This window comes from Meles meles, chromosome 5 (assembly GCF_922984935.1).
Source record: "Meles meles chromosome 5, mMelMel3.1 paternal haplotype, whole genome shotgun sequence".
Classification (NCBI taxonomy): domain Eukaryota; kingdom Metazoa; phylum Chordata; class Mammalia; order Carnivora; family Mustelidae; genus Meles; species Meles meles.
The window spans coordinates 45,400,275-45,413,944 of NC_060070.1; the positions used below are offsets into that span (position 1 = coordinate 45,400,275).

The window sequence follows — 13,670 nt, forward strand, 5'->3', positions numbered from 1 at the left end:
AAATTTTACTTATTTATTTGAGAGTGAGAGCAACAGTAAGCATGAGTGGGTGGAGGGAGAAGCAGGCTCTGCACTGAGCAGGGAGTCCTATGTGGGATTCGATCCCAGGACCCCAGGATCATGACCTGAGCTGAAGGCAGTTACTCAGCTGACTGAGCCACCCAGGTGCCCCTCTTTTAACAGTTTGGATATTTTTTTTTCTCTTTAGGGTATTTTTTATTTTTGCTTTTATAAAAATAGGATCACCTTAGGTAACCCATATAGAGGTGGGCAAAGCAGCAACCTCTTCAAAGACAGGGGTGTTCTCCACCAAAGCCTTCCTTCCCACTGCTGATAAAAGTCAGTTACCAAGAGGCCCTCCTCCTCCTATTCTTTTCCTTAAAAGTCCCTTCAAAGCTCCATGCAGTAGTGGTGCGGGGACAGGAGGCAGGATGGTAGGAAAAACTCACCAAGCCAGACTCAAAAGTTTTGGTACATTGTTGGTTCAATATAGAAGGGAAAAAAAGAGGATTTCTAGCTAAAACTGCCTAACATCAAGAAGAGAGAAAGAGGGAGGGAGGGAGAGAGGAAGGGAAAGCAGTAGGGGAGGAAGAGAAGGAGAGGGAGGGAGGGGAACGTGCATGATTTCAGGAGCATCGGGGGCCTAGGGCTTCCAGGGCATTCCTAGTGGTCCTAGTATGAAAAAGAGTTAGAACTTGAGCCCAGAGTTCCAGCTCCTGCTACCTGTGAATCTACAAATCAAGTCAGTCACTTTGATCTGTAGAGGCCTTATTTATATTTTTGTTCCTAAATTTTTTTTAAAGATTTTATTTATTTGGAAGTGCAAGTGAGAGAGCACAAGCAGCAGGAGCAGAAGAGAGAGAGGGGGAAGCAGGCCCCTCGCTGAGCAGGGCACCCCAGGCTGTGCTCGACCCCAGGACCCTGTGATCATGACTTGAGCCAAAGGCAGATGCTTAACCAACTGAGCGACCCAGGTGCCTCTATACTTAAAATTTTTTTATACGACATGTTGCTTTTTGATATAAAGTTTTGCCTCGGGCTCAGTAATCTTCTTATTTTATAGTGTATTTTACACATGTATTTATAATATACATAAATAAATGGAACTGACATAATCATGAAACCAATAAATTAATATTAAATTAAAGACATTAATTAATATTAAATTAAAGACATTAATAATGTCTCTGAATAAGATTTACACATTATTATGTATGTATATTACATATATATCACATTTTACAAAATATATGTAATATATGTTATGCATTAAATAGGAGTAAAAATAATAACAGTTATAAAAGCAAAGAGATAAAGTTAGTTATCTAGACATCCTGGCCAGTATAATCCTTTTGAAACAATTACCTGTATAAAGAAATGTGTTGGAGTGTCCTCCTACAACGATGTCCACACCCTTCACTTTCTGAGCAATGAGTTTATCCATTTCAAAACCAGAGTGTCCCAGTGCAATAATTTTGTTCACATCTAGAGTTTTTAGCTTATCGACTTCAGGCTGCAATGCAGCGATTTCATCTTCAAATACTAAATTCCTTCCTAGGAACAAAATAAGCAAAATGGACATTTATTAATATTTTTTATCATATTATTACACATACTAACACATAGAGTAAAAACACTTTTTCTACTAAAGCTCTTACATTACTAAAACCAAAACATATTTATAAATTAAATATAAAATCCCTAGATAGCCAATAAAAATTCACACCAATTTCCTTAGTACATTCACTTGACATTGCCTTAAGTTAAGGTTCTGAATGATACTATGTTGCTCTTATATAATCTCAAACTATGAGGAGGCTTCAGACCTGGAAACCTATCTATTCTTTAAAAATGTGTGTTTAATACCAGATGTCTCTTAGTCATATGATTTTCTGACCAAGATGTGGCTTGTACACATCTTGACTTGATCCAGTTCACTGGGTGTGGCTCAGAACAGCATTTATGTCCAGCAAACAAATTCATTCAAAAAAGACAAAGGTTTTTCATTACTGAAAATACTCCTAAGAATTGTGTCACAGGCCCTAATAACAATTCTGGAAGATTAGTTCCAGCTTTCGCTGACTGGAGGCTACTTTAAAAAATGCACATAGATCCCCAAGGAAAGTACTTTGTAAGAAAACACTCATTTTTAAGCCTTTGTTTTGGTGTTCTTGTTAAAGTGATCTCTTCTAACTTATGTTACTTGATTCTGTGTTGTAAATTAAAATACAAAAATTCTTTCTGCTAAAAAAGTGTTCTTCTATTCAGACTTTCATTATACCAAGGCAGAAAGTGCCTGAGCACATGAATGCGTTGTACGATATGTAAGTCAAGTCATTATGTTACTTGTACACCTTACATTTAGTGTGGTTTTATCTCAATAAAACCGAGGAGGGTGGAAAGCCGGATGAGTCCATCGAAGGCTTTGTTTGCCAGTTCAGGGTAATCAGTCTTCCAACTTAAACTCTGTTGGCAACAAGTCCTTGAATGTCAATCCCAACACACCTGTAGATACTGTGCCTTGTTCATCAGGTGTGGCCGACATGAGCACACCCTTGAGCTCTGCGTTAGAGAAGGTCTCAGCCAGACACTGCTGGCATGGGGAGTGTGAATCTTCTTCCCTGCTTACTCCCACTTGTAGTGGTAGCAGAAGACCACCCCCTGGGGACAAGGCTGCTGTACGTGACTGTGCGGACCCCTGGCCCAGTGCCATGCTGGGCTGGCCATGCTGTCCCCAGCTCACAGGTGACACTGTCTGCCATGAAAACATTAAGAATGATCCACTTCTTGCTGACCACTCCAGGAAGTCCGGGGCTCCCTGTTCACCCCATGTTACCTTCTCCATGAGCTCCCTGAGCCTCCCTTTAAGTTGACAAGTTGCGCCCGTCCCCTGCCCCACTTGCTGTTCCCCCTACTGCCCAGCACTGCCCACCTTCTGATGCCCCAAACATTCTACTCATTTATTTGCCCACTAAACCTGTGAACTGCAGCACACAGGGATTTTTTACTTATTTATTTTTTTTGGGGGGGCAGCATCTAGGGCATGTAGGGCAGTTGCCTACACATAGGTGCTCAGAGGGAAGAAGGAATGAATGAATGGATATTGAGGCATCAGACAATGCTACCGTCCTCTGCTTTCGTCTGACTGGCAACAAGAAGGAAAACGTTCAGGGAAATGCCTCGGAGGACAAAGAAATATATCCTCCTAACACACTAGGAGCCTCTGGAGGATCACTCATCACATAGACAAGAAAGGATGGGATCTACTGCAGGGTATCTTGAAGGGTTGCAGGAATTTCTAGCTAAGATAAATGCCTGTGGCACCCGGGCCACCAGGACTGGAGGGACGGGGCTGCATCGGGGCCCAGAGAGCTGCAGGGAGAATGCATGTGCTGGGCCTGTGGTCTTGGTAGAAGCAAGTGTCCCCAGAAACACTGTTCCGCTCCTCCCCAGCACCAGCATCTGTCCTGACACCATCTGGCCTTCCTCTCCTGGGAGCTGAGGGGAGGGCATCACCCCTTCAGTTATGTAAGCCCAGCCTTTAAGGGCTAATCTCAGAGTCCTAGCAAAGGGGGGTTGATTTCTGGAGCCCTCGTGTGTGTTCACCCACAACCTCTCCTTTCTTATTGGTGACTATTCCAGAAGGGATCACGCTTTTTCCCCCATCATGCCTGAACAGCCCGGTCAGTCATTCAGGAGGCCCTGCAATCTAGTCCTCACCCAGCTTTCTGCTTCTCTGCTTGGAACCTCTGTTCCAAAAAACTGAACTATCTGCTCTTTTGTGATTGTGGTCCCCATGCCTCCCTGCTCTCATGTGTTCGTTCCAGCCCATTTACGGAGAGCTTCCCATATGCTGGGCTCGGCAGAGAGCCCAGAGCTGGGAAGGGGACAGATAATCAGGTCCCTGCCCTCCTAGGGCGTACCTCTCAGCATGTGACTCTGACCTCACTGTTGGAATGCCCTTTGCCCCAGGATGTTCTGTGAGCCCTTGAGGGGGCCAGGGAGGGTCTTCCAGTCTCCAGGAGCTCCAAACTGGCCTTCACTCCTTTCACTTACCCCCTGTTCCTAAAAGATGTTCCCCCAGTCCCTGACTTTGTGACTCTCTTATGGCATTTAATTACATTCGATCTTAAATGAATAAAAAAAAAAACCAATGGGTAGAGATTATCGAGACACATAATTATTCAATTATTCAACAAATCCACAACTTTATCTAATGCTCCTCCACTGGCCTCTAGACTAAGTTATGAATGTTCACTGAGAGGAGCCCTAGACCTTGTCCTCTGGCTGCTCAGGCCAGTGCAGGAAGCCGACAGGAAGGGACAAGTGTAATATGTCGGAGGGATTTTCTGTGGGAGCTGGGGACACAGGGCAGGAGCATTCAGGGAGAGCACGGCCACGGACAACAGCAACCAGGCCATGTCATCCAAGCCCTCTGACATTGGCAATTGGCTTGTTAGCCATTAGGTGTCCCAGGTCACTCAGCCATCCCCACACAGTCCTTTGTGCAGAAAAGCCCCAGGAAGCTGGAGAGGCGCAGCGGTGGGGGGGCGCCTTTTGCCCCAGGGGAGAGCAGGGGCTACCACTCACAGTAGGAGGGAGAGGACCACGGCCTGAGATTGTCAGCTGGGGCAGCAGATGGGACAACACACTTCTTAGAAGCACTCCACAGTGACCTCAACAACAGCTATAAATATATATATACACACACTATAAGAAATATCGCACATATAAGATAGTTATATTAGGATATATATACACCATAGGGCTTTTCAAGGATACGTATTCCTCAGAAAGCCAGATACAACAAAGTCATTAGAAAGAAGAGATAAATCATGAAAAGGGACAAAGGACAGTTAACTATACATATAATGATCATACTAGAAAAGGAAATATAAGGTAAGTTGAGATAAAACCCTAGCTCTGGGTTCTCTAACCCCACAGGAAAAAGGGCCATGAGTTATGTTTCATTCTTCAGCAAATGATTGTGTAATGTTAACACTGGGTGAACAGCTTTCTTGCCCAATTTTGAACGGACTGCATTAAACAAAGATACTGTCAGCAATGTTCACTGAGAGCAAGAGCAATGTCTTTAAGAAGTGATTTAGAATGACGTGGAGGCCACCAGACTGCTTTCATCAATGTTGACCTAAGGGCACTGCTCACCCAACAGCCCATGTTATTCCTGCTTTTACCCATGGCCCATAGAAATCATTCCAAGCTCTGCTTTAATACATCAAGTTGCAACCAGTGAGTGCTATAAAAGTAGAGAATACCTGGATTGGAGAGAACAGGGGTTTCTTTCGAAGTATATCCAACAATCCCCACGACTTCATCCCCAACAGGAAGAATTTTATATGGCAAATACAGTCCTGATATTTGAGACGCTAGTGGCCCCTTTGCTTTAATATTTGCACTCAGAATTGGAAATTTGGCTTCTTTGAGGAGTGGATCAATCAGTCCTTCTACACCATTATCAAATTCATGATTTCCCAGTGCCTGGTAGAAAGGGAAAAGAGACCAAGAATTAGGTACACTGGAATTTCTAACAAAAACATACTGTAAAGAATAGGGCATCAGTCCAGTGGCTCCCAAACCTGATGGGGCTCTAGGAGCTGACCACATGACCTCTGTCATGTCAACCCTGTGGTTGGGCCCGTGGACACACAGAGCATAAGGTGCATTTGGGAATTGCTTCCCAGGTCCCGCACCACCTACCGAAGGTGGCGTCGATGCCTGGAGGGGTCACCTAGAAAGCTGGCTACACATCCACCGTCCTGCCATCCCCAGGTCTGGGGAAAGTTGGAGAATCTCATTTCCTAAGCTCTGCCTAGTCTTTCCAGGTTCTGTTTTCTTTCATAAACCCACATTTCAATCTGCCCGCCCAACCCTTCTGACAGCCCATCTGCTGGGAGAACCATTAACATCAATAGGAGTTTAGCAAAAGGCGACTGGAAATGTATTGTCGCTAGACCAGAGCCTCTCCTCGTCCTGTCCCCACCTCTCCTTGGTCATTCCTCCCTTAGGCTCCCACAACTCTTCCTTCCCAAGGACTCTGTGGTCCTCTAATTCTTCGTGGAAAATGAAGATCCCCAAAGGCCAACAGGAGATGGCTTTCTCCACATTGTATAGGGTGGCACGGGTCTCCTTCTTCGGGCAGCTCTGGGCCGCCCTGGGTTTCATTCCCAGCAATTCCACATCCCAGGAAGATCGGGATGGTGCAGTGTTGTGGGCCCCCTCTGAGCACAGAGTGAGGCGTTGGCACGATTTAAAGGTGCCCTTGCCTCCCACTTTCTTTGCTCTCTCCCAGTCCACGCTGCTCCAGGAGTGGCTACTGGGTCCAAAACACTGCTTTGACATCTGGCAGCTTCCCCCAGAGTAATACTCAAAAAACACGGCATTCTGGCGACCTCCCCTGAAAAACCTCCATCCCTTTCTCCCTTGGCCTCCTAGCATCAGCTTATCTCCCCCAGGCACCTGCTTACCTACTCTGGCAGGCTGTTAGCTAACTTAGTGCTGAAACCAGTGAGTCTCAAACTTACTAAATATCACACCTGATTCTGTTTTCACTTTGCTGGTCATCTGGGAGCAGGCCTGGAAGTGCTGGCTGGTGACCCGTCAACCAAGCTTAGAGCCCTCCTGGATTCTCTCATGGGTCCCACTCCCTTACTAGCATGTTCCACACCCTGCACGTGCAGGCTGTTCGTGGGGGCCTCGCCAGACTGCATGCTCCCTGAGCCTCCGGGTCCCGCTGCTTCCACCCTGTTGAGGGTTACGGCCCCTCCCCCACCACGCAGGCACCCCATGGCCACCTGTGCCCCAAAGAATAGTGCGTCTCATGTCCTTATGCGTATCTTTATACACACAAAGCAACACGATGTCTTCACCTTCACACTTGTCTCCCTGATGAAACACAGAATGTGTGAATTCGCCTCTTTCCCCACCCTCTGAGTATCCCCTCATTTTTACTTCTTCCTCTGAACTAATGACTTCTCTCTCAAAGGCCCACCTAAGTCTTAAAGCATCTCCTGGTCTTGGGTAATTATCTTTCTATCTTCTCTATACAACATCATGCTTTCTGCTTGTGGCGAAATCGGTCTCCCTTATGAGATCAGAATGAACTACCGTGCATAACTGTGGAGTCTTAAAAAGTGAATATTTCTCTCACTCTTCAGGGACGATTATCCAATGCGTCAGCCACCTTGCAGTTTTTCACAGCATTATGTTGCCGGCACTCTGCAACCCCTGGAGTTACCTATTTAATTTCCTTGTGACTTGTTTGGCATCCCCTCCCCTGGCTTGAGCTAACACCCTGAAAGTGCTGACGGGGGTTCTCTTTTCCTGTCTCGGTGGGGAGAGGAGCTCTGCTCTGGGTGCTCACGACTGAGCACTGATCGGCTGAATGACCCCCTTCACATCCACATCTCCCACTCGGAAGTGAACATCTGCAGTCCTGACTTTCCTCCTGATCAACGGTCATGTGGACGCTTCCCCACAAGGATTCCACAAGCAACCACATTTACCATGCTCAAAGCCCCTTCCTCTGGGATCCGCCATTTTGGCCCAAGGTGCCACCATATACCCAGTCAAGGAAGCCAGATACCTGGAAGCAGCTGAATGCCCCCCCACTCGCTAGCTCTCCCTCATCCCCCACTAGCATTCCACCTTCGCCTAACTGTGCTGTTCCATCCACCCTCCACATGCATTCCTCTCCTGTTCCCTCCTGGACCGCTGCCACAGACTCCTCACTGGCATTCAGCTCTCTAAACATCCAACATAGTGCTGCCAGAAAAATCTTTCTAAAATGGAAAGTTTATCTTGTCAATCTCTACCGTAAGGTCCTACAGCAACTCTCCACTGCTCGTGGGATAAAATTCAACATCCTGAGCTTCTTGAGCCGTAAGGCTCTTGGAGATCTGGTCTTGCCTTCCTCTCCAGCTTTATTTCTAACTAAAGTCTGACTTTAGTCTGCTAAAGTATGAGACAACCAGGCAGGGCTGTCTCCACCAATCATGAGCTCGACCAGTCCACACTTATAAACCACAGCTTCCTCGGGAAGGGCAGTGAATAAAACAAAGGCTGTAATAAAAATGAAACAGCATTTATTAAGCACTTCCCACATGCCAGCATCATGCAAAGTGGTTTTGTTAAGAAAACCTGGTTTTAGAGAGGGGGAAAAACCAAAAAGACTTAATCTCGGGAAACAAACCGAGGGTTGCTAGAGGGGAGAGGGGTGAGAGGGATGGGGTGGCTGGGTGATGGACATTGGGGAGGGTATGTACTATGGTGAATGTCGTGAATTGTGTACAGACCTGTACACCTGGGGCAAATAACACATTAAATATTAATTTAAAAAAAAGAAAACCTGGTTTTGTAATGTGAGATTGGCATTATTACTGTTATCATTTTAGAGGTGAGAACAGATCTAGAGACATTGAGTGAATTGTTCAAGGTCATGCAATTAGTAAGTGGTAAAGGAGGGATCAGAACCACTTTCTGTTTAACTCCAACCTTCTTAACTTCTATGCTTGGATATGAAGAGATTTGCATAAGGCCTAATAGGTAGGGAGCACTCAGAATAAAACCCCAAGTACCCACAGTTTTCATGCTCTCCCTCATCTTTGTGCCTTTTGTATATAACAGGCTAATGACGATTGGCTGATTGAAATACAGATGAATAAAACTGAGTAGAATAGAATAGAATAGGATTATTCCTTTTTATACCATGACTTTACTTTCTATTCAATCAATGGCGTTAGTTCCTGAAGTCTGATGAACTTTCCAGAAGAGATACTTCCCAAGAACCCTTCATTGAGTTCCCTGAGTTAGACGTACTTCCTCTGCTCTGATGGTCCCCTCTGCAGCCCCGCAGCTGCCCACCCAGTCCCTCTGGCATCCAGCAAGCCCCTGGAGCAGAACAACGGTGTACCCCTAAATGAGCAGAAGAGTCTCTGACAAATTTCTTTCTTCTAGACACAGCCAACCTTTCCTACAAAAATTCCCTTGCCGAAAAATGCCTTTTTAAATTCTTATTTTCTTTATAAACTCATGTTCATTTCCCCACCTTGACTCTTTCTGACCTGCTTTTCCTCCACTGCATTTACCACAGTTTCATTATTCATGAGCTCTTTGGAAGAAGGAGTGTACCACTAACTTGTGTAGACCATGTTCCCTGCTGGCATGCAGCAGGTGCTCGAGAAATGCATTAAACAGGGGCGCCTGGGTGGCTCAGTTGTTAAGTGTCTGCCTTTGGCTCAGGTCATGACCCCAGGGTCCCGGGATAGAGTCCTGCATCGGGCTCTCTCCTTGTGTTCCCTCTCTCACTGTGTCTCTCTCTGTCAAATAAATAAATAAATAAAATCTTAAAAAAAAAAAAATGCATTAAATAAAAATTTTTAGTTTTTACTCTCACTCCAGTCAGTTAACATGCAGTGTTATATTAGTTTCAGGTGTCTGATATAGAAATACATGGATTCTTATTCATTTTTATTATTTTTATTAACATGACAATGCCTCAGGAAGAGTCTGTCCAAGAGCACTCAGAGCAATGAAAGACAGACCATCTTTCCACATTCCTTTACATCTTATGGAGCATTTGTAGCACAGACATAAGAAAATTTATGCAAATTCATACTATCGTATCATTCTGGCTTTTTTGGAGCTCTCTGAAAATTCCCATACCTTTCCTTATGTGTGCTTGTCAATTTTTTGCTGTTCTGCCCAAAGCTTCCCTCATGACTGTAATAACCAATCCGGGTCTGACCTAACCTGTTATTTGCCATTAATACTATAATCCTCACATCAGGCGAGTGCTTTTATTCTGACCTAAATCATATTCTTATGCTCTCTCCCTCTTTTTATTTTAGCTTTCCAAACATTTCGTTTCTCATATTGGGCTCATTCACTTACTAACCCTATTCAGTCACTGGTTCCAGACTTATGACAATCTTTGCATTTTCACTATAAACACTAAATTTCACCAAATACACTGTTCTGTAATTTAAGGCAGCCGAGTGTAGCAAAATGACCTTCTTCAGTATCTCCAACATCAAAAATCACAGAAATTTAATGTGAGCCTCCGGTCTAACCATGGTGCCTCACCTGCACAGCTTTCTTAGTGCAGATGCCTCAAGCATTATTTGAAAAGACAAAAAGAAAAGAAAAAAACTGCTGCTCTTCCATGAAAAAAACTTTCCTCACTTTCCATCTAGGCCAGCCCAGCATGTTCAACCACCTAAACTGCTGAATCGTTGCTACCCTTTAAAGCTAAACACAAATGTAAGGACAAAAGGAGATCTGATTCTTCGGTGGTTCTTATTAAATAAATGCTTGTTAAATCAACTCTGAGGAACAGAGTCTGATTTGTTTAACACCTTTCTGCAAGTGTCTGTTAATATTTACATTTGATGTGGATAATTTGTCAAACTCTAGCGGTTGCTTTGGAGAAACACTCTGTTGACTCAAGATAAAGCCCAGAGGTTTCCCAGGTCATATGAAGCTGCCATAGAAGAATGAAGATATTCCAAGACTTCTGGCTCCAAATTTCTTGTTGGATTATTAACAACACCCTGCAATGAGGAGTGAGGGAAAGCTTGTGTCTACACAAGGAAATTAATTTTTCATGCTTGCCCTAAGGTAATAATTACGGGTGGCATCTATTTATTGAGTTCTGGGTTTTTTAAAAAAAGATTTTATTGGGGTGCCTGGGTGGCTCAGTGGGTTAAAGCCTCTGCCTTCAGCTCAGGTCATGATCCCAGGGTCCTGGGATTGAGCCCCACATCGGGCTCTCTGCTCCGCAGGGAGCCGGCTTCCTCCTCTCTCTGCCTGCCTCTCTGCCTAGCTGTGATTTCTCTCTGTCAAATAAATAAAATATTAAAAAAAAAAGATTTTATTTATTTATTTCACACAGAGAGAGAGATCACAAGTAGGCGGAAATTCAGGCAGAGAGAGAGGAGGAAGCAGGATCGCCGCTGAGCAGAAAGCCTGATGCGGGGCTCGATCCCAGGACCCTGAGACCATGACCTGAGCCGAAGGCAGAGGCTTAACCCACTGAGCCACCCAGGCGCCCCAGTTTATTGAGTTTTAACAATAATAAAAATATATCTTCAGTGACTAACAAATGTTAGAGGCATGCTTTCAAAAAAGAGGGAAGCATCCTTTCTGACTCATCTCTCCTTACCATGTTGCACGTCTCGTGTGGCTGGAATCTGCTACTGAATTCAGCAGCCACACCAACAGGCTGCTGACTGACCACACTGTCCTCTGGGCCTGTGTGCCAACCCTCATGTCTTTTCTTTCCCAAGGGTCTTCCAAGGAGGAGCTGCTATTTATTCATTTCCTCCTTCCACCTGTAAACAAATGTGCCCGTTGGTCTTGAGGCACTGGTGCTGAACAAATGGACAAGCAGAAGAAATAATAAGAACATGCCTCGGGTTGAGAGTGGGAGAGAAGAAGCCTTCCAATGTCGGAGTGGGTCCGCCTGAGCCCTGAAGCTGGGATCGTGGCATGGTCTGCAGACGGGACCCAGATGTCGGTGGCCGTCTGACAGCCTTCTGTGAAGGTCTTTCATAATGTTTTGCTTTTATGGAGAAATCTTCCCTTTCTGATCTCTCCAGTTACAGCTGAGTGATCAAAGCAGTAGACAATACATACTATTAAATAATATGTATTAACTAACCACCATCATTTATTTAAAATATCTCTGAAACAGGAGAAACATTTGGTAAATACTTGCTGAGTATGTGAACAAGTAAATAAAGAATTGATGGGTGGGGAGGAAAGAGCCAGAGAATTAATTCCCAAGGCTGGTGTCGTTGGCCCTTCACCCCGGGCTTGTTGCCACCACGTCACCTAGAACTCTGTCCTAGCCTCTTCATATCTCTGTGTGCAGCAATAGAAAAAGATGTTACAAGGCCCAGGCGTGCCGACCTCTAGCACCAAACTGGTAAAGGGCTCTGTTTTGAAAGCCTCCCACGAATGTTCACAGCAGCCACAGTAATAATGTGAGCAGGAAACTTGGCCATAAAAGGCAAGGAAGCTGCAAATCCCTGAGACCTGAGAAAGCCTCACGGGCCGAGAACCTATCTGGTGTCGCCTCACATACAGCCTGCCTTCTTGACTGGGCTTCCTGTCCCAAAATAAAGCTGTGGAGAGGCCACAGTGGCCCAGCTCTGGTGACCTCCTGGTGCAGCATCTACCTGCAGCAGAATGTTTACCCAAATGTTATCAGAAAATTAGATTTTTTTTTCATTTTGGAATGACCCCATTCCCTCTCCATCCCAGGCCTGGCCAGCTTGAAGCCAGACACTGACAATGTGTCCGCCTGGATGGGGCCCCTGGGGCAGATGCCCGGACCCCTTCTGTCTCTTGTTTCAGGGGACATGGTAGGGAGCTGCCTGGGGTGGTTTGGGGGCCCCTCCCTTGGCTCCCCAGTCCTCCCTATCTGCTGACCACTGGGGAGGCCCCCGTCCAGACCAACAGCCAGCAGACAAGGACACTTACCCTTAGTAAGCTTGTGAATAAGACACCTGTGAGGATGCGTGTGGTCCCACGTGTTGGAAAAGAGCTTCCACAACTCCCAAGAAACACCCAGAGAAGCAGCAAACCACCTGGGCAGCCCTCCCTTGGCCCCCCCGGGGTCCCCATCACGGCCAACAAAAAGTTCGTCGAACTGTTTCGTGTGTCGAGAACATTATTTAGATGTCGTGATGGCAGTTAGGGAGAAAATGGAATTTTTTAGAGTCTCTTCCCATTGGGAAACTGCTAAGGAGACCAATTATTTGGTCTATCCAAGGACATCCATATCTGAATTAGAAAGGGAACATTTCAGAGCCTCAGCTTTGTTCATGGAAGACTCTAAAAATTACCAGGGAAATTGACATAAGGGGATTTCAAGAAGGAGTTTTTTTAAATACAAAAAATATGACAAAAAGAGGGGTTGATTGTTAAGACTCTCATGCTACCTGGCCAGGCCCTGTTCACATATTGACTCATTTAATCTTCACAATGCTATTAGGTAGGTGCTACTATTTGTCCTTTTCAGAGATGGGAAACTGAGGCACAGGGCTCCAGCAACTAGCAAGGCCCAGAGCAGGGTAGGGAGGCTTAAGCATCCAGGGCCTTAACCACTCTGTCATTGTGCCCATAACAGAAATACCTGGAAGGGATGGGTATCACTTGACTAGTTTCCTACAGGGTTCTAGAGCAACAAGGGCTCAGTCCTTGTCCTCAGGAAGCTGTCAGGGCAGACGGGGCAGGGCAAGACATGGGCACATCCATCCATGCATGCATATGTAAACCACATGGGGACCACAGGGAGGGATGTGTGAGACAGCCCACCAAAGACGCAGGCACACGCTGCCCAGTAAGGACCAAAGGGGTTCAGAGTGTGATCCTCCCCTCCTCGACGCCGGTCAGGAGAGGGTCACAAGCAGACAACATCAAGTGTATCAACAGATGAGGCAATGAAAACACAAGGGCTGAGGCACTCAGATGTTCCAAGTGAAGACAAGAAGCTTAAGCATGAATATACCAGTAAAAGGAAAGACATAATTGATTTAAGATGTGGAGGAAAATGATTTGTTCTAATCCACAGATATCAATTGCAATGTCGAAAAGCCATTTGTCAGAAATCCGCAGCACAGGTATTTAGCGAGTTATCTGCACAGTGG

General features: G+C 45.5%; 1 protein-coding gene across 1 annotated transcript in view; it reads right to left on the reverse strand.

The window, feature by feature from the left end:
* NT5E (5'-nucleotidase ecto) overlaps nt 1-13,670 on the reverse strand; it is a 49,053-nt gene that overhangs the window by 23,846 nt on the left and 11,537 nt on the right. The window contains exons 2-3 of the mRNA XM_046005804.1: nt 5,277-5,499; nt 1,366-1,554 (exon numbers count right to left, since the gene is read on the reverse strand). Coding sequence (XP_045861760.1) covers nt 1,366-1,554; nt 5,277-5,499 — 412 coding nt within the window. The remainder of the gene's footprint in view (nt 1-1,365; nt 1,555-5,276; nt 5,500-13,670) is intronic.